This window comes from Bos mutus, chromosome X (genome assembly GCF_027580195.1).
Source record: "Bos mutus isolate GX-2022 chromosome X, NWIPB_WYAK_1.1, whole genome shotgun sequence".
In the NCBI taxonomy this organism is placed as follows: domain Eukaryota; kingdom Metazoa; phylum Chordata; class Mammalia; order Artiodactyla; family Bovidae; genus Bos; species Bos mutus.
The window spans coordinates 82,154,153-82,181,981 of NC_091646.1; the positions used below are offsets into that span (position 1 = coordinate 82,154,153).

Here is a 27,829-nt window from a genome sequence, read left to right on the forward strand (position 1 = left end):
GAGGTGGATATGAATGATGAAGGTCTAAGAAGTTCTGCCTGTCTGTTTAGTTGCATCTGACTCTTTGTGAACCCATGGACTGTAGCCCCCAGGCTCCTCTGACCACGGGATTCTCCAGGCAAGAATACTGGAGAGGATAGCCAATCTCTTCTCCTGGAGATCTTCCCAACCCAGGGATCAAACCAGTGTCCCCTGCATTGCAGGCAGATTCTTTATCATATGCGCCACCAGGGAAGCCCTAAGCCATTCTGCTGCTGCTGCTGCTAAGTCGCTTCAGTCGTGTCGGACTCTGTGCGACCCCATAGATGGCAGCCCAGCAGGCTCCCCCGTCCCTGGGATTCTCCAGGGAAGAACACTGGAGTGGGTTGCCATTTCCTTCTCCAATTCATGAAAATGAAAAGTGAAAGTGAAGTCCCTCAGTCGTGTCTGACCCTTATTCTAAGCCGCAGTGTACCTGCTTCGGTTACTTACCTACCATATATCACAGAATATAATACACCAGCCATAGTGGAATGAATCATTATTTTCCTTAACTGTAGAGAAGGAAAAAAAATGACAATGAAAGTATGACATACTGTCAATTGTCAGAGATTTCGTAGATGTTGACATATTTTAAAAAAGATAAGCCTTCAAAGATTTGTAATTTGTTAAAATATGAAGAAAAAACGTGATCTTAGATTCTATGACATACGGTGAATTTGTTTTCCACATTCAATTTCCATGGTCGGTGCCTGTGTGCTATCTGCACTTCAGCCAAGTAAGACGTTTGTATATCGCTTTCTAAAGGGTCGTAGGTAGTTTTATGACTCTGTTGTGCTTCTACAACTAGAACGTAAAGCTTTTAGCTTTTCAATCACCTCTTTGTTCTCCACACAAACACTCCCGCCCCGACACGCAGCGCCTTTCCACAATCTATGCAGATGCTTCCATTTAAGAGTAAACCTGAATTTGTTCTAATCTTAGAATTGCATAGATAGTATAAGACTATCTACAGATTTAGTTACACTGGGGGCGGGGGAGACATTCTATTAAATAAACGCTTCTTTTTTTTTTTTAAGACCCATCCTCGCAGAAACGTTAAAATAGGGTGGGGTAGGGAGCGAGGGCGGAGGCAGAGAGGGGATATACGTCTCAGGATACAGGAAATACGGAAAAAGCGAAACCCAGAGGAAGCTCGGTGCCTGGAAGGGACCCGCCGCCATCTCAGGTCTCTTGGCCTCGCCAGGGCCCACTGGAGAGAGCTGACACCCAGGTCCTATAATCCTTATGGGGGACCAACCTTGTACCTCCGGGAGATCCACGCTCCCACCTGGAAACACGCGGGAAACGAAGCCTCCAAAAAAGCGCTGCCTCCTAGCTCCACGTTGGGATTATCCTGAAGGAACGGCTAACGGAGGTAACACCACTCTCCCTTCCACACCTCCTCCAGCATCACCGGGCCTGAAGTCGCATCCACCTCCTCCGGAGAAGTAGTACAATATACTTCTTCCACTCTAAACCAGGTCAGATTCTTTCTCATTTGGGACAACCAGGCTCTCTCAAACTTAATTATGCATTTCCGCAGATCTCCTTCTCCCTTTCCCTATTCTTTTCACGATTTCAAAGTTAAAAAAAAAAAAAAAAATGTAGGCATTAAATAGCTCTTTCACAAAATATGTGGGGGTGAGTTTATAGATATTTAATAACGTTAAGTAATTATTTTTAAATATATATTTTCAGTAGACGTATCTGTTGATTTGCTTTAAAGTCAGTTGGACCCAGATGAGGGGTACAAATGTTAATGACTTGATAATTGTTAAAGCTGAGTGATATATACATGGGGATTCATTAAACTATTCTTGCTACTTTTGTGTATATTTGAAGCTTTTCCGTTCAAAAAATGCCTGATTCAAGATCAATAACATCATTGTATTTAAGGCCTAATTCCTATAGCCATAGCTTTGTGCTAACAGAGTATTTTAAAGCGAACCTTCAGAGTTGTATAACAGGAGAATTTAATGATTTAAAAAATATAGTATGGTAAATAAAACCCAAGTACCATAATATTTGCTTGCTCAAGGTATTCAGGAAGCTTGGGGGACCGACCTTGAGCCATCAAAGAGGAAGGGGTAACTTTGGGTGGGCCTTAAAGGATGAGTGACATCTGCCTTGTGGAGGGGGCGGGAATGCTTTACTGGCCTAGCTTTCCCAGAACAAAAGCCCCAAGCAGGTTTGTGCTAGGAAAAGCTTGTCTATAATTCTGAATGTATGAGAAAAACTAGGAGGTGAGATAGTGTTGCAAGGGTTGAATATTTATGGTAAGGAGTATGCAGTTTAATCCAGAAACAGTGGAAACCATTGAAGATTTTCAAGGAAATTATATATTTTAGGAGTCCAGTTTTTCTATCAGGAAAACAATCAATTTAGATGAGCTTACAGAATGTAAAAACTAAGGTCTGACTCAAAACTCATAGATTCTTGTACTCCAAATGAGACATGGCATACTTTCTTCATTTATGCAATAAACCTTTAAGGAACTGTTGCAATGGACTAAGCATTATGCTGGGAACTGTAGGGGTTAGATAACTAAAGCACATAGGAAAGTGAAGTGAAGCCACCCAGTCGTGTCCGAGTCTTTGCGACCCCATGGACTGTAGCCTACCAGTCTCCTCTGTCCAGGGGATTTTCCAGGCAAAAATACTGGAGTGAGTTGCCATTCCCTTCTTCAGGAGATCTCCCCGACCCAGGGGTTGAACCCGGGTCTCCCGCACTGTAGGCAGACGCTTTACCATCTGAGCCACCAGGGAAGTCACGTAGGAGGGAAACAGATATTGAATGAATAGGTCAGTGATTGATGGGATTACAGTGGCAATTTAAGGAAGTTCTGGACTTGGGGCTTGGTGGTAGTGCATAGTAAAAGAATGAGCTCTTTTGTGCTTGAAAGCTTCACTCTCAGTCCTTCCTTACTGCCTGATTTCCCTCAACTTTACCTCTCTGTTCAAAGGGGTAGAGTTGGGGTAAAGGGAAACCATAGGAATAGGAGTGCTTAAACAGAAAACAAAGGCGGTTGTATAGGGCAAAAAATGCAAGAAATATATAATTTCCTCCAGTGATTCAAATCATTGAAATTATAATAACAAACATTTACTGAACATCTTATATGCCAGACACTGTTCTACAAAACTTCCCAGCGCCTATGCTCTTAATTGCTGTGCAATAGATCCCTTCTAATTCTGTCTGTATAACTTTTTCAGGAATACATAACTGAAATAGCTGAAACGGGGGTATGGTAGAACATAAGAACTTGAGGAGGTCATGGGAAAGAGAGGAACAGTAAAAGAAGAAATGATTTAACCTTATTTTATTATTTTTCAGTCTATGAGGGATTGCAGTATGACTCCATTTCCTTGGTGTATTCATAAAATAGTTCACTCAGTGAAGACAATGAAGATTACTGACATTGCCACCCTGCTTTTTCTGATGTCCTGCACCAGGAAGTTGTGATTTTTAAGGTAATCTCTTTACTAAAAACTTATTAAAGAAGGAAGAGGAATAAGAGTTGATTATAACACATTAAAATAGTTAGCCAAAGGGCTAGCACCAATGATAAATTGAAACCATTTTCTGCATTATATGAAACCATATATACCATATAATAATAATGCTATCTATAAGCTGTCTTGTTATATTCACTCCTAATTACCTTATAGTTTCTGGTATCGTGGTGAAATGTATCTTTTAAACCACATTTTCAGATTATTGTTGGTAAATGGGAATGTGATTGATATTGTAACATACTGATTTTATATGCTGTGAACTTTCTGATTTATATTTGTTCTAATATTTGTAGATTCTTTGTATTGTCTGTTAATTAAGTATATTGTAAATGATGGAAATTTCTTCCTTTCCAATATTTATTTTTTAATTAGTCTTACTGTGTTAGCTAGGATCTTTGGTATAACGAAATATAGTAGCAGTGATAGAGGATTCTTTTGCTCCTGAATTTACAAGGGAATTTTCATAAATGTTTCACCATTTTTAGTATTTTCTTTGTCAGGTTATGTAAGTTCCTTTATATTCTTCGTTTGCTAAGAGCTTTTATTATGGATGAGTATGGAGCTTCTCCAAATACTGATCACATGGAGTTTTTTCCTCCATTAACATGACACTGAGACCATGTGATAAATTACAGTATTCAATTTTCTAATATATTTCTTGCTTCTGGTTTCATCAGGCCTTACCACTGAATATTGTCTCTTATTTTAATAATTTTTCCTTTTATTCTCTTTTTGTTTGCTCTTTTTCTAATTTATTTGGACCATTAGCTCAGTAATTTTAAATCTTCTTTCCTAAAATAATTTATAACCATAAGTTTTCTACTATGTACTACTTTAGAAGAATTTCATAGGTTTTTATATGGAGTATTTTTATTATTATTCAATTATTATTTTATAATTGCTCTTAAGATTTATTTTTTGACTCATGAGTTATTCGGTATTTTAAATTTACAAACATGGATTTTTTTAGAAATCATACTGTGAAATCATTAATCCAATTACAGTTAAACATTTTATTTTCTATTTTAAAATATTTAATGTTTTTTATTCTGTAACAAAAAGCAAAATTATACACTGGCTCCTCATCTCAATAGATTTCAGCAATATAAAACTTTCATTAAATACATAAGAAAACTGTGCTTATGCTGTTCAATGATGGAGTTATTGCTGATATTTATACTTGTGGTTTTAAATCTTTTATTTTGATCTAATTCTACACCTAAAGAAAAATTGTGAGAATATTACAAAGAACTCCCATACACTCTTTATCCAGGTTCACCAATTACCATTTTGCCATGTTGGCTTTATAATTCTCTATTTCTGTTTCTTCCTCTCATTCCCCTTTTCTCTTTCCCTTTACTGTTGTCTACCTCTCCCGCCCCTTAGCCTGTCTTCTACCTCCTCCTCTTCCTGTTTCCTTCTCTCTCTTTGAGCTGTTTAAGAGTAACTTGAAGACTCCAAGTGCTTTTACTTGTAAATACTTCAGTGTATATTTTCTCAGAATAATACCTTTTTCTTATATAACCTCAGTTGCTGCTGCTGCTGCTGCTAAGTCACTTCAGTCGTGTCCGACTCTGTGCGACCCCATAGATGGCAGCCCACCAGGCTCCCCCGTTCCTGGGATTGTCCAGGCAAGAATACTGGAGTGGGTTGCCATTTCCTCCTCCAATGCATGAAAGTGAAAAGAGAAAGTGAAGTCGCTCAGTTGTGTATGACTTGTAGCGACCCCATGGACTGCAGCCTATCAGGCTCCTCTGTCCATGGGATTTTCCAGGCAAGAGTACTGGAGTGGGGTGCCATTGCCTTCTCCCACATAACCTCAGTACCTGTTTCAAAATAGAAGTTGGACCTTCTTCCAATTTTTGTTTCATAAACCTTTATTGTCAAGATTATCCACTCATATTCATTGAAAAAGGGATGACTTTGGGAGAACATATATTTTAAATGGACAGTGTAAGCTCTATTACAGTTCTTTTTCTCCTAGCTTTATTGAAATATATTTGACATATAACAGTGTAAGTTTAAAGTGTACAGTACAGTGTGATGATTTGCTAAATGTATATATTACAAAATGATTACCCACAATAATATTAGGTAAGACATCAGTCATATAATTAATATTTTTTTGTGTGATGAGAACTTGTAAGATCTACTGTCCTAGCAACTTTTAAGTATACAATACAGAATTGTTAACTATACTCACTATACTATAGTATTAACTATACTATCACTGTAGTTATGTAACTATATATTGATAGTGTAACTATAGTGTTATAGTATAATGTACATCATGCTGTAGATTAGTGCCTCAGAATTTATTCCTGTTACAACTGAAAGTTTATATCCTTTGACCACCTTTATACATTTCTCCTACCTTCCCTTCCCTGGAAACCACCAATTTACTTTCTGTTTCTATGAGTTCAGTTTTTTTTTAGATTCCATGTATAAGTAAGAGCATTCAGTATTTATCTTTTTCTGTCTGACTTAACCTCACTTAGCCTGATATCCTCAAGGTTTATCCACTGTGTCATAAGTCCCTTCTTTTTATAGCTGAGTAGTTCCAGTGTAATGTGTGTGTGTGTATCACATTTTCTTTGTCCATTAATCTCTCAGTGACACTTAGATTGTTTCCACATCTTGCTTATTGTAAAGAATGATGCAGCAAAATTGGGATTGCAAGTATCTTGTGATTGTGATTTCATTTCCTCAGAAGTGGAATTGCTGGATTATATGCTAGTTCTATTTTTAATTCTTTGAAGAACCTCCATACTGCTTTCCATAGTAGATATTTCACTTCACATTCCCATCAAGGAATATGCAAGGGTTCACTTCTCTCTATATCATCACAGGCATTTTTTATCTCCTGTCTTTGTTAATAGCCATTCTAAAAAGTGTGAGGTATCTCATTGTGGCTTTGATTTCCTTTTCCTTGATGATTAATGATGTTTAGTACCTTTTCATGTACCTGTTGGCAATCTGTATGTCTTTGGGAAAATATCTATTTAGGTCTTTTGCACCTTTTTGAATTAGATTATTTGTTTTTCTGATATTGAGTTGTATGAGTCCCTTATATATTTTGGATATTAATTTTTTATCAGATATGTGTTTTAAAATGTTTTTTCCCCATTCCAAATATTGTTTTTTCGTATTGATCATTTCTTTTGCTGTGCAGAAGCTTTTTTGTTTGATGTAGTACCGTTTGTTTATTTTTTGCTTTTGTTGCTTATGTTTTGGGTGTAATATCCATAAAAACATTGCAAAGACAAATGTCAAGAAGATTTTCCCCGTTTGCTTCTAGGAATTTTAAGTCTTTAATCTATTTTGAATTAATCTTTGCCAGTGGTGTAAGATTGGGCTCCAGTTTTATTCTTTTTCATGTGAATATTCAGTTTTCTCAGCATTATTTATGAAATAGACTATCTTTTCTCCATTAAGTACTCTTGAATCCCTTGTCAAACATTAGTTGACTGTATATACAATGTTTTATTCTGGGCTCTCAATTCTGTTCCAAGGTCTATGTGTCTGTTTTTATGTCAGCACCATGCTCTTTTGATTAGTATAGCTTTGTAGTATATCATAAATTAGTGTTCCAATATTATTATCTAGACCATATTGCACTTTGACCAGTTTGTTCCAATAATGTGTTTTATAGCTATTTTGGGCTTCCCTGGTGGCTCAGATGGTAAAGCATCTGCCTGCAATGCGGGAGACTCGGGTTCAATTCCTGGGTTGGGAAGATCCCCTGGAGAAGGAAATAGCAATTCATTCCAGCAATCTTGCCTGGAAAGTCCCATGGATGGAGGAGCCTGATAGGCTACAGTACATGGGGTCGCAAAGAGTTGGACACGACTGAGTGATTCCACTTTCCACTTTATAGCTATTTTATTTTCTTGATCAAAGTTTCAATCGAGGATGATGTGCTGCATTTAGTTTCCATGTTTTTTCAGTTTTCTTTAACCTGGAACAGTTCGACCTTTCTTTGTCTCTGATGACAATGACAGTTTAAAGATTTCTGGACAATTGTAGACAGTTGTTTTATAGGTTGTTCCTAAACTTAAATCTGTGTGCCCATTCCTCATTATTGTATTTAGATTATGGAATTTGGCAGGAATGTCAGAGAAGTAATGTATTATTCTCAGGGCAGCATATAAGTGGCACATAATGCTGATTTGACCCCTTAGAAGAAATGTTAACCTCGATTACTTGGTTAAGATGATGTTTACTAGATTAATCCACTCTAAGTTTCCATTTTCTGCTTTATACTTAATAAATTTGCTTGGGGTACTTTGAAACTGTGTAGGTATCCTATTTCTCCTCAAACTAAAATCCTCTGGCTTTAATATCCATTGATAATTCTTGACTGAATCAGTTATTACCCTGTTGCTGCTGCTGCTAAGTCACTTCAGTCATGTCCGACTCTGTGCGACCCCATAGATGACAGCCCACCTGGCTCCTCTGTCCCTGGGATTCTCCAGGCAAGAATACTGGAGTGGGTTGCCATTTCCTTCTCTAGTGCATGAAAGTGAAAAGTGAAAGTGAAGTCACTCAGTCGTGTCCAACTCTTTGTGACCCAATGGACTGCAGCCTACCAGGGTCCTCTGCCCGTGGGATTTTCCAAGCAAGAGTATTGGAGTGGGTTGCCATTGCCTTTCTGAGTTATTACCCTAATGGCTGCAAAATGGTCATTTTCTTTCTTTCTGGCTGCACTGGGTCTTTGTTGCTTTTGAATGAGCTTTCTCTAGTTGCCATGAGCGGTGGCTACTCTTCATTGCAGCGCCTGGGCTTCTCACTGCCATGGCTTCTCTTGTTGCAGAGCATAGGCTCTAGGCTCACGGGCTTCAGTAGTTGTGGCACACAGGCTCAGTAGTTGTAGCTCTTGGGCCCTAGAGCTCATGGGCTTCAGTAGTTGCAGCACATGGGCTCAGTAGTTGAAGCTTGTGGGCTTTAGAGCATGGGCTCAGTGGTTGTGCTGCACGGGCTTACTTGCTTTGTGGCATGTGGAATCTTCCTGGGCTAGGAATCTAACCTGTGTCCCCTGCATTGGCAGGTGGATTCTTACCCACTGGGGCATTGGGGAGATCCTGAAATGATCATTTTCAAATGTCATCTTTTCACTACATTTATTACTTTGTATTCTGCTTCAAGGAAGAGGTTTTTTCCTCCTCCTTTTATTTATTTATTTGCTTATTTTGGTTTTGACACATAGATTTTTATTTTATTTCATGAGTATGCTATTGCTATCATTATTTATTTTAATGCTCAAATTGTCCCAGTGGCAACCTATTCAAGCTGGATTCTCTGTCCATTTGACATATTCCCATGATTTTTTGATACATACTTGACTTCAGCCATTTCCTTACTTTTTTAACCTTTATGCTTGTTTTGTATTCCCTGCTTCATTGCTAATTTCTCTATGCATCTCTGGTACATTTTGTGGGAGATGGTATTTGGAAACCAAGATGTGGGTACATGGATATATTTTGAAAAAAACTTTAAACATTTTAAAGATTACTTTCCAGTTACAGTTATTACAAAATATTGGCTATATTTGCCATGTTGTATGATACATCCTTGAGCCAATCTTATACCCAATAATTTGTACCTCCCCCTTCTCCCTATTGGTAACCACTAGTTTGTTTTCTATATTTGTGAGTCTATTCTTTTTTTGTTACGTCTGTGTGCTAAGTCACTCAGTCACTCAGTTGTTCCAGCTCTTTGCAAACCTATGGACTATAGCCCACCAAGTTCCACTGTCCATGGGATTTTCCAGGCAAGAATACTGGAGAGGGTTGCCATGCCCTCCTCCAGAGGATCTTCCTGACCTAGGGATTGAACCTGCTTCTCCTGCATTGGCAGGTGGATTCTTTGCTACTAGTGCCACTTGAGAAGCCCCTTTTTTGTTATATTCACTAGTTTTTTTTTTTTTTTTATTCTACATATAAGCGATACCATACAGTATTTGTTTTTCTCTGTCTGACTTATTTCACTTAGCATAATACCCTCAATGTCCATTCGTGTTGCAGTAGATGGCAAAATTTTAGTCTTTTTTATGGCCGAGAAGTAGTCCATTGTGGGCTTCCCTGGTGGCTGAGTAAAGAATCTGCCTGCCAATGCAGGAGATATTGGTTTGATCCCTGGCTTGTGAAGATCCCCTGAAGAAGGAAATGGCAACCCACTCCAGTATTCTTGCCTGGGAAATCTGGACAGAGAAGCTTGGTAGGCTACAGTCCATGGGGTTGCAAAAGAGTGGAACAGGACTTAGAGTCTAAACAACAGCAACAATGGTAGTTCTATTTTTAGTTTTTTGAGAAACTTTCAGACTGTTTTCCACAGTGTCTGTGCCAATTTCTGTTCCCACCAACAGTGTACAAGGGTCCCTTTTCTTCACATTTTCTCCAACATTTTTTATTTTTTGTTTCTTTTTGATAATAGCCCTTCTGGCAGGTATGAGGTGATATCTTATTGTGGTTTTGATTTCCATTTCCCTGATGGTTAGCAATGCTGAACATGTTTTCCTGTGCCTGTTGGCCATCTGCATTTCCTCTTTGGAAAAATGTCTGTCTTACTCTTCCTATTTTTTAGTTGGGCTGTTTTTATGATGTTAAATTGTATAAGCTGTTTATATATGTTGGATATTAATCCCTTATTGGTCATATCATTTGCAAATATTTTCTCCTATTCAGTAGCTTGTCTTTTCATTTTATTGATGGTATCCTTGGCTGTTCAAAAACTTTTAAATTTGATTAGGTCCTATTTGTTCATGTTTGCTTTTGTTTCCTTTAAGAGACAGATTAAAAAAAAAATGTTGCACAATTTATGTCAGAGTGTTTTGCCTGAGTCTTTCTCTAGGAGTTTTGTAGTATCCAGTCTTATATTTAGGTCTTTAATCCATTTTGAGTTTATTTTTGTATATGGTATTAGAGGATGTTGTGATTTGATTCTTTTACATGTAGCTGTCCAGATTTCCCAGCACCATTTATTGAAGAGACTGTCTTTTCTCCACTGTGTATTCTTGCCTCCTTTGTCATTGATTAATGACTGTGACTGTGTGGGTTTGTTTTGGGGTTTTCTGTCTTGTTCCATTCATCTATACATATGTTTTTGTGTTACACATAGTTTTGATTACTGTAGCTTTGTAATGTAATCTGAAGTCAAGGAGCATGTTCTTCTCTGTTCTTCTTTCTCAGGATCATTTTGGCTATTTGGGACCTTTTGTGTTTCCATACAGATTTTAAGATTTTTTTGTTCTAGTTTTGTGGAAAATGCCATTGATATTTTGACAGGGAAATGCATTGAATCTGTAGACTGCCTTGGGTAGTATAATCATTTTAATAATACTTATTTTTTCAATCCAAGAGCATAGTATATCTTTCCATCTATTTGTCTTCAGTTTCATCAGTGTCATAGTTTTCAGAGTACAGGTCTTTCACCTCCATAGGTGGGTTTATTCTAGGTATTTTATTCTTTTTGATGCAATAGTGAATGTGATTGTTTCCTTAATTTCTGATAGTTCATTATTAGTGTATAGAAATGCAACAGATTTCTATATATTTATTTTGTATCCTGCAACTTTACTGACAATTGATGAGCTCTAGTAGTTTACTGGTGGCATCTTCAGGATTTTCTACATATAGTATCATGTTATCTGCAAACAGGGATAGCTTTATTTCTTCCTTTAGAGCACATGGATATTTTTTAGCTTAGCATTTTGTTACTCTTTTCCATTTAATTGCACTTAATACAGACAACATGGTTTACATGATACTGATTATTTAGTATATGTTGAGATATGCTTCATGTTTTAAAGAGCAAGATCAATTTGTGATGCACGTGTGCTTGAAAATATTTTGTATATTCCAATTGTTTCATATAGTATTCTGTAAATGTCTGTTAAACTTATTGATTGTATTGTGTGTCTTCTATATCACTATTAATTCTGTTTATTACATCTATCAATTATTGAAACCAATTTAAAATCTTCCACTGTAGTTGTATAAATTCTTGTAGTTTGTATATATTCAAGGATTTATTATTATGTGCATACAAATCTAAAATAGATATACCTTTTTATCATTTTTAGTGACTCACTTGAATTTAAAGTCTATTTTGTCTGATAGACTTCTTTTTGGGTGATATTTCTTTTTTCCATTCTTTTACTTAATTCTTTTTTTTCCCTTTCTTTTATTTTTCAGCAAATGTTCTGCCAAAAAATTGAATACACTGGTTTATTTCTGAATTTACCGTCAGGATTTATAATTAGAATTAAGGATAAGCTTTATAGCTTCAAACATTGTTTTCTTCACAATTTTTAAAAAATTTTATAAAATTCCAACTCTTCAGGAATGCCAAAAGACATCATTCATGTAGATACATCATTTGTTTTTCTACATATGTTTTTCTTTCTCTTTTTGTGTGTGTATACACATACACACACACACACACACACACATATATATACACTTTTTTGCTAAACCATTTGGAAGTAACTTGCAGATATCATGACACTTAAGCCTTAAACACATCAAAGAGTATCTCTTAATAACAAGGCATAGCATTCAGAAAAATTCAACTTTGATACAATTATATAGTATACCATTGATGTCAAAGTTCCCCAACTGTCATAACAATGTCCTTTATATCTTTTTATTTGTTTTGATCCAGGATCCAGTCAAAAATCATGCACTGTATTTAGCTGTCACGCCCCTTTAGTCTTTTAAAATCTAGAATAGCACCTTCTCATTCTTTTCTTTCTGGAGAAGGAAATGGCAACCCACTCCAGTATTCTTGCCTGGACAAGCCCATGGACAGAGGAGCTTGGTGGGCTACAGTCCATGGGGTTTCAAAGAGTCAGACACAACTGAACGACTAAGACAGACAATTTTTTTTCTTTATATTTTTCATACCATTGGCAGTTTTGACAAGTCCAGGCAGTTGTCCTGCATTCATCCCACAATCTGAACGTGTCTGCTTTACCAAGATTAATTTGAACATTTTTAGTAAGAAGACTACATAGGTGATGCTGTGTCCTTGCTATTGCATCACATCAGGAGACACAAAATGCCATTTTGTCCCATTCATTATTGATGATGCTAAGTTAGTTGATTTTGTTCAAACCACACACCCTACTTTCCTTAAGCAACCATAAACTATCTTCTACACCAGTATTCTATAGATTAGTAAACATAAATACCAATGATTTCTAAAAACATGTGCTTTCTCAAAGAGAATATCTCAGGGTGGCATCAAACTCTGTTTAGTAATTGATACCTCAGTATCTTATTTTATTTGGGAATGACCTAGCTATTCAATAAACTGCCATCGCTTAATTTAGAACAACTCTAAATATCAAATAAATTTTCAAATACCTAGAGATTATATTTGAAAAAAAATTTTATTGGAGTACAGTTGATTTAAAATATTGTATTATTTATTGGAGTTGGTGATGGACAGGGTGGCCTGGCGTGCTACAGTTCATGGGGTCGCAAAGAGTCGGACATGACTGAGCGACTGAACTGAACTGATTAGTTTATGTATACCAAGGTGAATGAGTTACACATACACATATATCCTCTCTTTTATAGATTTTTTTCCATTTAGATCATTACAGAATACCCTGTGCTATACAGTACATGTTTGCTGGTTATTTGTTTTATATATGGAGAAGGCAATGACACCCCACTCCAGTACTCTTGCTTGGAAAATCCCATGGACGGAGAAGTCTGGTAGACTGCAGTCCATGGGGTCGCTAAGAGTCAGACATGACTGAGCGACTTCCCTTTCACTTTTCACTTTCATGCACTGGAGAAGGAAATGGCAATCCACTCCAGTGTTCTTGCCTGGAGAATCTCAGGGATGGGGGAGCCTGGTGGGCTGCTGTCTATGGGGTTGCACAGAGTCGGACACGACTGAAGTGACTTAGTAGTAGTAGTAGTAGTATATCAAATGATTCATAAAGCACAGATATTAATAGAGTTTCCTGAGGAACCTCAAACACCAAGAAACATGAAGAAATCTAACAAATATTTTATCCCTGTTATGAGCCTAAAAATAAAACTGTCCCAGTTTTAAATGGGTATGCATAAAAATTCTAAAATGGTGATGATTAGGGAATACCAGACCACCTTACTTGCCTCCTGAGAAACCTGTATGTGTGTATGTGTTGATCCCAATCTCCCAATTTAACCCTCCCCCCATAGATTACACAAATAAGCAATATCCTATGATATCTTTCTATGTCTGACTTACTCTAGGTTCATCCATGTTGCTACAGATTACATATTTACAAAACAGAAATAGAGTCTCATGTGCAGAAAACACACAGTTTGTTGTGATCCACATAGTCAAAGGCTTTAGCATAGTCAATAAAGAAGCAGCAGATATTTTTCAGGAACTCTCTTGCTTTTTCCATGAGTGAGTATTATTCCATTGTACATATGTACCACATCTTCTTTATCCATTCCACTGTTAATGGACATTTAGGTTGCTTCCACATCTTGGCTACTGTAAATAGTGCTACAGTGAACACTGGATAGCATGTGTCATTTTGAATTATGGTTTTCTCTAGATATATGCCTAGAAGTAGGATAACTGGATCATATGATAGTTCTGTTTTTAGTTTTGTAAGGAAATTTCATACTGATATCCATACTGGCAGTACCTATTTACATTCCCACCAACAGTGTAGGAGAGTTCCCTTTTTTCCACACCCTTGAAACCGTGCACCTCAGACTGGGACTTGAACCCATGTGCTGGGACTTGAACCTGCCCAACAAATTCTGTTAAGGCAGCCGAATTGAGGAAAAGCATCAGATAAGATCAGCCTCTTACCTAACTACCCAGCACAGACCACACAGTCTCCTACAATGAAGCAACCTTGGTATCTGGATGAACTGAAGTTCAGGGTCTTTTTTTTCTCAGTGCAGAACAAATTCAGCAAGAGGCAAACTGATAGGCATGAAGTAGGTTTATTAATACAGAAGGTTTGGGAGAGATGCAAGCTGACAGATGAGCATCCTCTGTCCTGAGGATTGTGTGGGCTGCAATTTTATAATCAAAGGAAAGTGGGGAAGAGAAAGACTGCCTTTGAGTAGACCTGAGAATAATATCACTAGCTTCTCTGTTGTAACAGGCAGAAGAGTGTCTGACCCTGTGAGATCAAACAGTTCACTAACTCAGTCGTGTCTGAGTCTGTAACTATGTGGACTGCAGCACACCATTCTTCCCTGTCCACCAAATCTTGGAGCTTGCTCAAACTCATGTCCATCAAGTCAATGATGCCATCCAACCATCTCATCCTCTGTCATCCCCTTCTCCTGCATTCAGTTTTTCACAACAGCAGGGTCTTTCCTAATGGGTTAGTTCTTCACATCAGGTGGCCAAAGTATTGGAGGTTCAGCTTTAGCATCAGTCCTTGCAATGAATATTCAGGACTGATTTCCTTTAGGACTGACTGGTTGGATCTCCTTGCAGTCGAAGGGACTCCCAAGACTCTTCTCCAAAACCAAAGCATCAATTCTTCAGCGCTTAGCTTTCTTTATGGTCCAAATCTCACATCCATACATGACTACTGGAAGAACCATAGCTTTGACTATACAGACCTTTGTTGGTAAAGTGATGTATCTGTTTTTTACTATGCTGCCTAGGTTTGTCATAGCTTTTCAACCAGGGAGCAAGCGTCTTTAAATTTCATGGATGCAGTCACCATCTGCAGTGATTTTGGAGCACAAGAAAATAAATTTTGTCACTGTTTTCATTGTTTACCCATCTATTTGCCATGAAGTAATGGCACTGGATGGCATTATCTTAGTTTTTTGAATGTTGAATTTTATGCCAGCTTTTTCACTCTCCTCTTTCACCTTCATCAAGAGGCTCTTAAGTTCCTCTTCACTTTCTGCCATAAGGGTAGTGTCATCTGCATATCTGAGGTAATTGCTATTTCTCCTGGTAATCTTGATTCCAGCTTGTGCTTCATCCAGTCTAGCATTTCTTATGATGTACTCTGCATATAAATTAAATCAGCAAGGTGACAATAATTCATAGCCTTGACATATTCCTTTCTCAATTTGGAACCAGTCTGTTGTTCCATATCCAGTTCTAACTGTTGCTTCTTGACCCACATACAGGTTTCTCAGGAGGCAAGTAAGGTGGTCTGGTATTCCCATCTTTTGAAGAATTTTCCACAGTTTGTTGTGATCCACATAGTCAAAGGCTTTAGCATAGTCAATAAAGAAGAAGTAGATGTTTTTCAGAAACTCTGTTGTTTTTTCGATGATTCAGTGGGTGTTGGCAATTTGATCTCTGGTTTCTCTGCATTTTCCAAATCCAGCTTGAACATCTAGAAGTTCTTGGTTCACATACTGTTAAAGGCTAGCTTGGGGAATTTTGAGCACTACTTTACTAGCATGCATGGTGAGTGGGATTGTGCAGTAGTTTGAACATTCTTTGGCATTGCCTTTCTTTGGGATTTGAATGAAAGCTGATCTTTTCCACTCCTGTGGCCACTGCTGAGTTTTTAAAATCTCCTAGTATGTTGAGTGCAGCACTTTAACAGCATCATCTTTTAGGATTTGAAATAGCTCAGCTGGAATTCCATCACCTCCACTAGCTTTGTTCATAGTGATGCTTCCTGAGGCTCACTTGACTTCACAATCCAGGATGTCTGGCTCTAGGTGAGTGATCACGCCATCGTGGTTATCTGGGTCATGACGATCTATTTTGTGTACTTCTTCTGTGTATTCTTGCCACCTCTTCTTAATATCTTCTGCTTCTGTTAGGTCCATATCATTTCTGTTCTTTATTGTACCCATCTTTGCATGAAATGTTCCCTTGGTATCTCTAATTTTCCTGAAGAGAACTCTTGTCTTTCCCATTCTATTCTTTTCCTCTATTTCTTTGCATTGATAACTTAGGAAGACTTTCTTATCTCTTCTTGCTATTCTTTGCAACTCTGCATTCAGATGGGTATATCAAACTAGGATTATCTTAATGCTGATTCAAATCAGAAGAAGGAGGTCAACATTTTTCTGTCACCTAATGGACTGGGGCATATTTCATAATTTTATTTATGGTTTTATACATAACAAAGCCTGCTTCATTCCATGACATTCCAATAGCTTTCCTGATCCATCATTAACTTACAGTGGTCTTCCAAAGTTTCCTAGGTTTCCCTCTCTATCTATAATCCCCTACTGGGACCTGTATAACTATCTGGTTCTTGTTACTGAGTCCACACTCATTGTGCTCACTGCACAACAGGCCAGTGAATCCTAGAGATGAGGTGTTGAGGCCAGGATTATGACTTTATTTGGAAAGCCAGCTGACCAAGAAGATGGCAGACTAATGTCTCAAATTAAGCATCTTTTTGGGGTCTGGATGCCAGGTTCATTTATAGAGTCAGAAAGAGAAAGAGAGAGAAAAGCAATGAGGAACTAAAGTCAAAAGGCAGAATAGAGAAGGAGAGGCAGTGAGAAGTGAAGTAAAAAGGGTCTTCAGTCTTGCAAAACATCTCCAAGAGCAGCCTCTGGAAAAAATGTGTTCAGTTCAGTTCACTTGCTCAGTTGTGTCCCACTCTTTGTGACCACATGGCCTGCAACATGCCAGGTTTTCCTGTCCATCACCAACTCCCAGAGCTTGCTCAGACTCCTGTCCATCAAATCGGTGATGCCATCCAACCATCTCATCCTCTGTTATCCCCTTCTCCTGCCTTCAATCTTTCCCAGCATGAGGGTCTTTGTCAATGAGTCAGTTCTTCGTATCAGGTGGTCAAAGTATTGGAGTTCCAGCTTCAGTATCAGGATGTGTTAACGGTCGGCAGGGTCTGATTATCTCTCTATGAGCTGAACAAAGGCACATTAATTTACATTCAGGCAGTGGTATACTCAATATGCTAGCAAATTTTCAAAATTCACCATTGGCCACAGGACTTGAAAAGGTCAGTTTTAATTCCAATCCTAAAGAAAGACAATGTGAAGAATGTTCAAACTACCATACAATTGCACTCATTTCATATGGTAGCAAGATGGTGCTCAAAATCCTTCAAACTATTCTTTGATAGTATGTGAACCAAGAAATTCCAGATGTACCAGCTGAATTCAGAAAGAGCAGAGAAACTAGAGATCAAATTGCCACCATCCACTGGATTATAGAAAAAGCAAGGGAATTCCAGGAAAACATCTACTTCATTGACTATGCTAAAGCCTTTGACTGTGTGGATCACAACAAACTGTGGAAAGTTCTTAAAGAAATGGAAATACCAGACCACCTTACCTGTCCCTTGAGAAACCTGTATGTGGATCCAGAAGCAGCAGTTAGAACAAGGCATGGAACAGTGGACTGCTTCAAAATTGAGAAAGAAGTACATTGAGGCTATATATCGTTACCCTGTTCATTTAACTTATATGCAGATTTTGTCATGTGAAATGCTGGGATGGATTAATCACAAGCTGGAATCAAGTTTGCTGGGAGAAATATCAACATCAGATATGGAGATGATACCACTCTAATGGCAGAAAGTGAAGAGAAACTAAAGAGCCTCTTGAAGGTGAATGAGGAGAGTGAAAATGCTGGCTTGAAACTCAACATTCAAAAAAACAAAGTTCATGGCATCTGATCCCATGACTTCATGGCAAATAGATGGGGAGAAAGTGCACACAGTGAGATTTTATTTTCTTGGGTTCTGAAACCATTGTGGACAGGGACTGCAGCCAAAAAATTAAAAGACACTTAACTTCTTGGAAGAAAAGCTGTGACAAACCTAGACAGCATATTAAAAAGCAGAGATATTACTATGCCATCAAAGGTCCATATAGTCGTAGCTATGCTTTTTCCAGTAATCATGTATGGATGTGAGAGTTGGACCATAAAGAAGGCTGTGTGCTGAAGAATTGATGTGTTCTAATTGTGGTTCTAAAGGAGACTCTTGAGAGTCCCTTGGACTGCAAGGAGATCAAACCAGTCAATCCTAAAGGAAATCAGTCCTGAATATTCATTGGAAGGACTGATGCTGAACAAGTTCCAGTACTTTGGCCATCTGATGGGAAGAGCCAACTCATTGGAAAAGACCCTGATGTTGGGAAAGATAAAGCACATGAGGAAAAAGGGGCCACAGAGAATGAGATGGTTGGATGGCATCACCCTCTCAGTGGACCTGAGTTTGAGCAAACTCTGGGAGATAGTGAAGGACAGGGAAGCCTGCCGTGCTGCAGTCCATGGAGTCACAAAGAGTCAAACATGAGTTAGCGACTGAACAACAACAGTTATGTATGATCGTAATAACAAAAGCAATTCAAAGAAATATTTCCATTATGGAGTCAGAATTGGATTCTTTGCAACAATTCTGCACTTTAAAAGCCCATTCCACAATCTTGTGGAAAAAAGGGGTAACAACCATTTTGCTTCATCAGATGGATGTTTCTGAGAATGTCTGCCATTAGTGCCAATGTTTCACATGTTAAGATTTGTCTTCCTTTTGTTCCTCTTCAGTAAATGTCTACTTTACACTTGTCGACTTTAGAAATACTGATCTTCAAATCCAGGAGGCAGCATTTCAAATTAAAGGTATGTAGTACTTTTCTAAATATAGGAAGATGCAAGAGTCAGGGATCATTAAAATTATTTCCTTTATATGTACCTCAGCTATCTGGGGGCTTCCTTGGTGGCTCAATCTGTAAGGAATCCGCCTGCAATGCAGGAGACCTGGGTTTGATCCCTGGGTTTGGAAGATCCCCTGGAGAAGGGAATGGATACCCACTCTAGTATTCTTGCCTGAAGAATTCCACAGACAGAGGAGCCTAGCAGGCTGCAGTCCATGGGGTCACAAAGAGTTGGACAAGACTGAAGGACTAAGGACAGCACAGCACAACTGCCTGGGGGTCTGTAATCCTGTATTCTCAAAGTTTCCTCAGAGTTCACCATAGGAAGAGGCAGCAGTGTGATGACTGCTAGATGGCAGGTATTCTCCTTCCTCGGGTTTCACTGGCTCATGTTGAAGGGCTGCAATTCCCGATTCAATTCCTCAGGTCTTCCCTTCTTGGTCATGAATTTGACCAATGTTTGGAAGACATTTCATGATCAACTTTTGTCCCACAGCACTGGGAGACTTATCCTAGTTCAGGCAAAATGCTTGATATGCCCCTCCAGGTGTTACGTTTTGGACTAGGCCCCATCAATAATTAAAAATTGGATTCTGTCTAACTATAATCCAGGAGACATTTTCCACTGTTGCTTCTTTCCATACCTAGAATCACACTACTACAGTCATTTTATTTTATATATGTGATTTTCTCAAAATATTTAGCCACACAAATATTTTTGGAGGTCTGATTATACATTGGTTACTACAAGAGACAACAGTCTTATAAATTAGAGAGGACATAAGTAGTGCAGCTAGTAACATTGACAATGACATAGTGCAGCACAAAGCACTATTTGAAAACAAAAAAATTAAACAATGATTTGTATAACTAGTTGTAATCCAGTTGTAGTAATTGAGTGACCAAAGGAGCTATAACTGATTTAATGACCTATTTGCAGTTCCATTGTACTGGCCATGTACATTTATGCTTGGCTTAATCTTTTGAGACAAGCATATGTTACTGGCAGGATCAACCAGGTAGAGAGAAAAAGAATAAATGTTCCAATTCTGCTCACAAAAGGCATAATCTACCAAATTACTACAAGTCATAATTAAATGAAGAAGAACATTTTTCTTACACCTAGAAAACACAAACCGATAGTCCTTTTAGATAGAAACCATAAAAATTACAACCATATTTACCCATTTACTCATTCTTGTGTAACTTTTTGTTAAGGGCTTTATGAAGTCATCAGGTGTTCTAGTAGAATTCTTCAATTTTCAGTTCAGCATTGTGTGTGGTAATATTCCACCTGGACATATCAGACTCTTAGGAACTCTATATAATCTCTAGAATATTTGTACTATTTATCATATAATGCAACTTAAAATTTATTACTCACTTGACAATACTCTATTAACATACCAAGTGAACCTAATTAGTTTAATATCTCCCTTTGGGGTGCCTCAGGGGCTCTTTGAAGCACCCCAAAGTTAGCTAGAGGTCAAAGGAACTTTATTATATAATTTAATTTGTGAAGCCCTATCAAAGGAACACCAAAAATTTTTTTAAATACATCAGGACCATAGGTCACTGTGAAACTTAGCCAAAGTGACTATACAAAATTTCAAAAGCAAATACATTCTTTAAAAGGTAAACTTAAATATCAAACGCAGTTTAGCATGTTAAGAAAACTTGTCTGTTTTAACAGAGAAAAAAGCCAAATTTACATTTTGCACCTGTTTATTTTAAGTTTCATTTACTCAGTTAAACTTGTTTGAAACTTTGTCAGTCCTGATTGATCATGTACATAACCATTTTTGGGGTCCATTTTCCATAAACCTCTCATTACTTTATTTGTTTTAACAAATTTTACCTTTTAAGTTGTAGAATATCTGGAGAGATCCTAAAACATGTATTTCTAAAAGTTCACTTAAAGCTCATATCTCATTTGTATTTTCTTAAAATTTATCTAAAAAGCTGTTGTTTCATTTACACTTCTTTATCTAAATGTTTGTTTACATTGAATTGGGTCACCACCCAGTTGTGGGTGCCTCACTTAGCTTCCTGATGTATTACAAAGAGCATGTACTGCGGCTCAAGGTCTAGTGGAAACAGACTAGTCTACCATGTTGGACCTGTTTGCTTATAATCAGCCTTGTAATGTCCTAGGGTTATGTCACTCTTTCAAAGGTTGTTCCCTGCCCTCTTCCCTCCTGTTTCATTTCCCCTCTCAGAGATTTTACTCCCATATTCTTATGGAAAGCAGAGAGGGGATGGTCTTATCTTCTGTAACTGCTTCAAGTCTGAGTAGTGGCATGGACTGCTGGTCAGGGAATAAAAGTCTTTGGATACCTGATATAGGGGCCTCAGGGGCAGGACAGCTTCTTGCTTTAATCCATATGGATTAGAATTCTTGAATAGCCATCATTTTGATGTGGAACTATTTTAAGTGCTTCCATAGACTTCCTGTGAATTTCCTTAATAATAAAGCCCATTTTGTAACAGCATCAGAATGCAGATATATCTATAAATGACAAAAGACTTAAAAGTCATAGTTAAACATCTGGTTAATTGGTAAAGTAAGTTGGATCACACTTATTCCTTAAGCAAAGTAACCAGAGATCTCAAAGGCAAATACAAAGCACTTAAAGGCAAAGAAACTCATATAATGTGTTATCAAAAATGGCATTCCAAGAATACTTTTTTCTCTGAACAGAAAGAAAAAGCCAAATCCAAGTCTTAGCTTACTCCCAACATGATTCATTTACTCAACTAAATTCAATCTAGTCTTAGGAAATCCTGATCATGCATAGCTCTTTTCAGTATTTTTTTTTTAATTCCTCACACCTTCTTCTACTGACAACACATATCTTGATATCCCTACAGTTTTTTTCCCCCACATTGAGGTACTTTACTTGCTGACAAATTTTTGACAGATATAATACCTTATTTAGCTTATGTTAAGCGTAGGCACAATGAAAGTCTTATGCTTAATATTATAGTTAATTTGATGATGACTCAGGACATGTCTATATCATTAAAATTAGATCAACAAACTTAAACATTGATACCAGCTACCAATTTAATATTAAATATTTACCAGTTCACGTGAGCCTGAAAGTCATTTTTAAATTTCTCTTATATTTAGAGTTGATTGGTTTGTCAGTGTTTATTACTTTTATTTAAGCCAATTAAATAGAGCTCTTTTTACAAATCAACTGCAGCAATGTTATCCAAAAACAAAGATATATGTAATGCACATTGAGGCCTCAGTTCTTCAAGGTTTCTGTCCTGAATCAGGTATAGCAATGTAAAACCCAGTTTACAGAAGAGGTTGGATTAAAATTGGCTTTCTCACAGGTGGAACAAATCAAGCTCATTTGGCTAGATGGCTAAATATTAATATTTGCATAAAAAGGAATTTCTAATTACCTTGGACGAGACAACTTCTGAATTACTTTACCCTCTCTAAAGAAAGGCATTGCAAGAGAATGTTCAAATTACCATACAATTGCACTTATTTCATATGCTATCAAGATTATGCTTAAAGTCCTTCAAGCTTGGCTTCAGCAGTACATGAACTGAGAACTGCCAGATGTACAAGCTGGATTTAGAAAAGTCAGAGAAACCAGAGATCAAATTGCCAGCAATAACTGGATCATAGAAAAAGGCAAGGGAATTCCAAAAAAGTATCTACTTCTGCTTCATTGACTATGCTAAAACCTTTGTGTGGTTCACAACAAATAGTGGAATATTCTTAAAGAGATGGAAATACCTGACCACATTTCCTGCATCCTGAGAAACCTGTATGCAGGATAAGAAGCAACAGTTGGAACTCAACATGGAACAATGGACTGGTTCTAAATTGGGAAAGGAGTACATCAAGGCTATACATTGTCACCCTGTTTGTTTAACTTATATGCAGAGCACATCATACGAAATGCTGGGCTGGATGGCTCACAAGCTGGAATCAAGATTGCCAGGAGAACTATCAACAGCCTCAGATATGCAGATGATACCACTTTATTGACAGACAATGAAGAGGAATTAAAGAGCCTCTTGATGAAGGTGAAAGAGGAGAGTGAAAAAGCTGGCTTAAAATTCAACATTCAAAAAAAGAAGATATGGCATCTGGTCCCATCACTTCACAGCAAATAAATGGGGAATAAGTATCAGATTTCATTTTCTTGGGCTCCCAAATCACTGTAGATGGCAACTTCAGCCGTAAAATTAAAAGACTCTTGCTCCTTGGAAGAAAAGCTATGACAAACCTGAACAGTATATTAGAAAGAAGAGACATCAATTTGCCGGCAAAGGTCTGTATAGTCGAAGCTATCATTTTACCAATAGTCATGTATGGATGTGAGAGTTGGACCTTAAAGAAGGCTGAGTGCTGAAGAAGACTCTTGAGAGAGTCTCTTGGACAGTAAGGAGATCAAACCAGTCAATCCTAAAGGAAGTCAACCTTGAATATTCATTGGAAAGACTGATACTAAAGCTGAAGCTCCAGTACTTTGGCCACCTGCTGAGAAGAGCCAACTCATTGGACTCTGATGTTGGGAAACATTGAAGGCAGGAGGAGAAGGGTGCCATAGAGGACAAGATGTTTGAATGGCATCACTGACTCAGTGGACATAAGTTTGATCAAACTCAGGGAGATAGTGAAGGACAGGGAAGCCTGACATGCTGCAGTTCATGGGCTTGCAGAGTAGGACAGGACTTAGGGACTGAACAACAATAACTCTAAAATTTACATTAAAAAACAAAAAGCAGAGATAATGGTTTTTGAGAAGACCAGAGAAGGCATTTGCTTCTCAGTGATACAGGCAATTTCTTCCTAGGATGATTTTGTTTCCCCCTTTTAAAAATATTTACATGACTCTTAAGATGAACAGGCAAGATTTTGGAAGTGGTAAAAGGACTTTTTGGAGCCTCCCTTCTGGTGCTATAAAGACTACATTGTAAAACAAGTTTTGTTTTTTTCCCTTTTTATTTTTTTGAAAGAATTGAGTGGCTACCTTAGGAAAGTTTCACCCCTCCTTCTCTCTCATAGGGGAGAAGGCCTCCTGGAATGGCCGAGTGGCAACACTCAGGCTTCTGCAAAATTAATCTCGACTGAGAGGGAAAGAGGTGAAGGCAACAGGGAAGACAGGCTGAGGAATCTGCCTTGTAATCCTACTGGGAACTTGTCTGTCAGGGGAGTGGGCTCAGTGTTTTGCTTGAACCAATATGTATCTGAGTTTCACAGAAGTTGTCTTGTTGGGGACAGATACTCTAATACTGTAGTCCATTTCATGATTCCTTTATCCTGTCACTGGAGTCTGCAAGTGGCAGGCACCCTAATGGCTTTTCTGTGCCTGACTTGTGCCCACATGATATTAATTGGCCTGGTCTTCAGCTTAAGGGAGGGAGAGGAAAGGAGAGCCCTCACCCGCTTAGGTGGCAGCTACTGGGGCACAGTGACCTTTGGGCCTTCAGAACACACCAGAGAGGAACCCTGGCCAGAGTTCCTCAATTGCTTCCATAGCCACTTACCTGTTTGCAGAGGGTTCGAGGAGAAAGAAGCAAGAAGATGTAGAAGAAGCCTTAGAGGAAAGAGTACCAGATGTCTATGTATTACCAAAGTACCAGAATAAACCAAAACCTAGCCAACCAGAAAGTCACATTAGACTGTGACCTTTGTCCAAATGCTCCGAGTTTTCCCTCTCAGGGGGAGCTCCCTAAACTGGAGCTGATGCTCCCCACTGTCAAAGTTACCTGGGGCTGCTGTAGTGGAACTAGAATCAGATGCCTCAAGTCCAAGGGAGCCCTAGGGCCTCTTCATTTTCAGGGAGTTCCTTTCCTTTGTACTTCTATCTGAGAGACTATAATTGTGAGCCATTCTGGGGCCATTGCTCTTCTGATCTTAGTATATCTAATATATGCCCTAAAGAGCTTTCCTTAGGGATAGATTAAATATTTCCCATTTTTATAAGTTTGATAACGCCAAAACACAAAAGACATGTGCAAATTCCAAGAAAGACAGCACAAACAAATTCCAGCATTGATGCACAGATGAACCGGTTCCAAAATCAGGTGGATAAATTTACCCTATGAAACAAATGAACTAATTCCAATGAGGGTAGGCTTGTCTTACAAGAAGTAATTCCCCAATGAACTGGTTCAATGTAGAGTCCAACAACACTTCCGCTTTCCAACAGGGTACCCCAACCAAATTGGCTTTTCCCATAAAGGAAAAGCCCAAATTGAAGGGGGGAATATGTTCCTGGTGTGTACAGGAACAGTTGTGTGTACAGCAACTTCACCTCCAAAATTGAGACCACTGACTCATAACACAAAAGGGCAGACAAACAAGCAAATTGACTGAACGGGCCATCAAATTGAGATTTACCCTTGAACAAAATCAAGTCTGTTGACTTGTAGAAGTTTGTTGGTTCCTTGTCTCAACTCCCAAGTGCTGGGGTAGCTGGTGCCGCTTCAGGGAATCTTGAAGAATAGATCCTCAGGACAAATGGTCCTAGAAGCTGCTTAGGGCCTTGTCTAAATATTCCCTGATTGGGGCCAGCTAGCCATGAGCAGTAAGGCTCCTGTGCTGGCTCACCAAATTTGTTTCCGTGTCCAAGCTTACTGTACTTGTTGCATAACAGGGTGATAAATCCAAGAGAGGTATTGAAGCAAGGAATATGACTTTATTCGGAAAGCCTTCTGACCAAAAAGACGGCAGACTAATGTCTCAAAGTAACCATTTTGTTGGTGTCTGGATCCAGGTTCTTTTATAGAGTCAGAGAGAAGCAATGAGGAACTAAAGTTAAAAGGCAGAATAAAGAGGGAGGGGAAGTGAGGAAGTAAAGTAAAAAGGATCTTCAGTCTTATAAAACATCTGCAGGAAGGGTCAGCTTTTGGAAGGGATGTGTTAATCTCTTCCATTCACAAGTGAGCAGGGTCTGATTGTCTTTCTATGAGCTGAACAAAGGCACATTAGTTTACAGTCAGGCAGAGGAACAGGGTCCTTTGAAGCAGGCCATTATGTATGACTGTAATAACAAAAGCAAGTGAAAGAAGCAGTTCCAGCATGGAGTCAGTATTGGCTTCTTTGCAACATTCTATCCCTATCACCCCGGAGAGATTATTTTTAAGTAGATATTCCTAAAGCATAATTACTTCTAAAAAGTTCACCTAAAAGCTCTTACTTCACTTGAATTTAATTCACTTATAAAAATTTCATCATACCAAGTTATTTTTCTTGCTGTCAGAACAGATACAGAAAGGTCTCATTTGAGCTCTAGTAAACGTAGGTACAACATTTTATTTTTTAATTAGAGGAAAATTGATTTTACAATGTTGTGTTGATTTCTGCCATACAACAACGAAAATCAGCCATAATTACACATATATCTCCTCCCTCTTGAGCCCCACTTCCCCTGCCCATCCCACCCCTCTAGGTCATCACAGAGTGCCAGGCTGAGTTATCTGTTATATAGCAACTTCTAACCATCTCTTTTATATGTGATAGTATATAAAGACATTTATATTAATCAAACTAAAAAGTGCATACTAGATATTAATATAATACTGAATATTTTTTAGATCACATGAACATGAAATTTACTCTCGCTAGTTTCCTTCATATTTATGAGTATTTATATACAAATCAAGGCCACCTATCTAGGTTAAATAATTTTTTACTGGCATTTATGAAAAATACACTGAAGACATTTATTTGTCCTCGACAAGTTCCAAATTACCTACCCTTTTTCAAAATTTGTATTTTAAAAAGATGGCAGAGATAAGGGTTCCTCTAGAAAAACAGGTAGAATATTTTCATTTCAAAAGCATGAGAGGAGAAAAGCAAGTTCTTCCTTGATGATTTTGTCCCTCTTTTGTTCAATACTTACAAGCTTCTGAAGACAAATAAGGAAGGTTTTGGGAATGGTAAAAGAATTGATGGGCTTTGGATTATTTTCGGAGCCACCCATTTGGTCTTCTTTTCCATTCTCAGATCTCTGTTTCCATACCATGGTTTGGACCATTACCATTTTTCTCCTAAATGACAATAATAGTTTTCTAACTGACCTCCAGCCTGTTCCACTACCGCCTGTTGAGCCGTGGCACAGCCTCTAGAATAAATACCTAACCATATTTTTCCCTACTCAAAATCCTTTAATGACTTCCTGTTTTATATAATAAAATATTAGCATGATCTAAGATTCTCTCAAAAGCCTCTTAATTTAGCCTTGCTTGTTGCTTTTAATTCCTACACTCCATCCTGGACTTCTCCAACCCTCTTCTTGTATATTATATTCCACTAGGCTGTCCTTGAACATATTTTGTTATTTCATTCCAATCTTTTGTACATTTGGCTCTCTCCAATACCTTTAGACCCGTGTCTACCTCATGGTCTTTGTTCTTCAAGCTCTGCTCAGTTGTGCTAGTCTCAGGGAAATATTTCCTTATTTCCTGTCCTCTGCATCTAGAGGTGACTAATTCCTCTTTGCTACTTCTCTGCGTGGTATACATATCATACATACACTTGGTAGGTGCACATTGATTTCAATCAAATTCTCAGTGTAGTATCTTGTCATCTGGTTGATTAGGAGTGTAAAAGAAAAATAAAGTACACAACAGGAATCCATAGGTTCGTTGTATTTGTTTTACTTATTAATTGAGATATAACTCATAGTGAAGTAATATATTTTAAGTATGTAGTTCAATGAATAT

At 38.0% G+C, this 27,829-nt stretch overlaps 1 protein-coding gene across 2 annotated transcripts in view; it reads left to right on the forward strand.

Annotated features, from left to right (window-relative positions):
* Nucleotides 1–1,145: 1,145 nt before the first annotated feature.
* Nucleotides 1,146–27,829, forward strand: part of NBDY (negative regulator of P-body association) — a 56,854-nt gene continuing 30,170 nt past the window's right edge. Inside the window, exons 1-3 of one of the 2 annotated variants that reach the window (XM_070365324.1) lie at nt 1,146–1,502; nt 3,355–3,491; nt 19,017–19,091. In XM_070365324.1, the coding sequence (XP_070221425.1) occupies nt 1,267–1,473 (207 nt within the window). In that variant the 5' untranslated portion in view covers nt 1,146–1,266 and the 3' untranslated portion in view covers nt 1,474–1,502; nt 3,355–3,491; nt 19,017–19,091. Of the gene's footprint in view, nt 1,503–3,354; nt 3,492–19,016; nt 19,092–27,829 lie in introns of those variants that run through there. The other variant, XM_070365323.1, reaches the window with a different exon arrangement.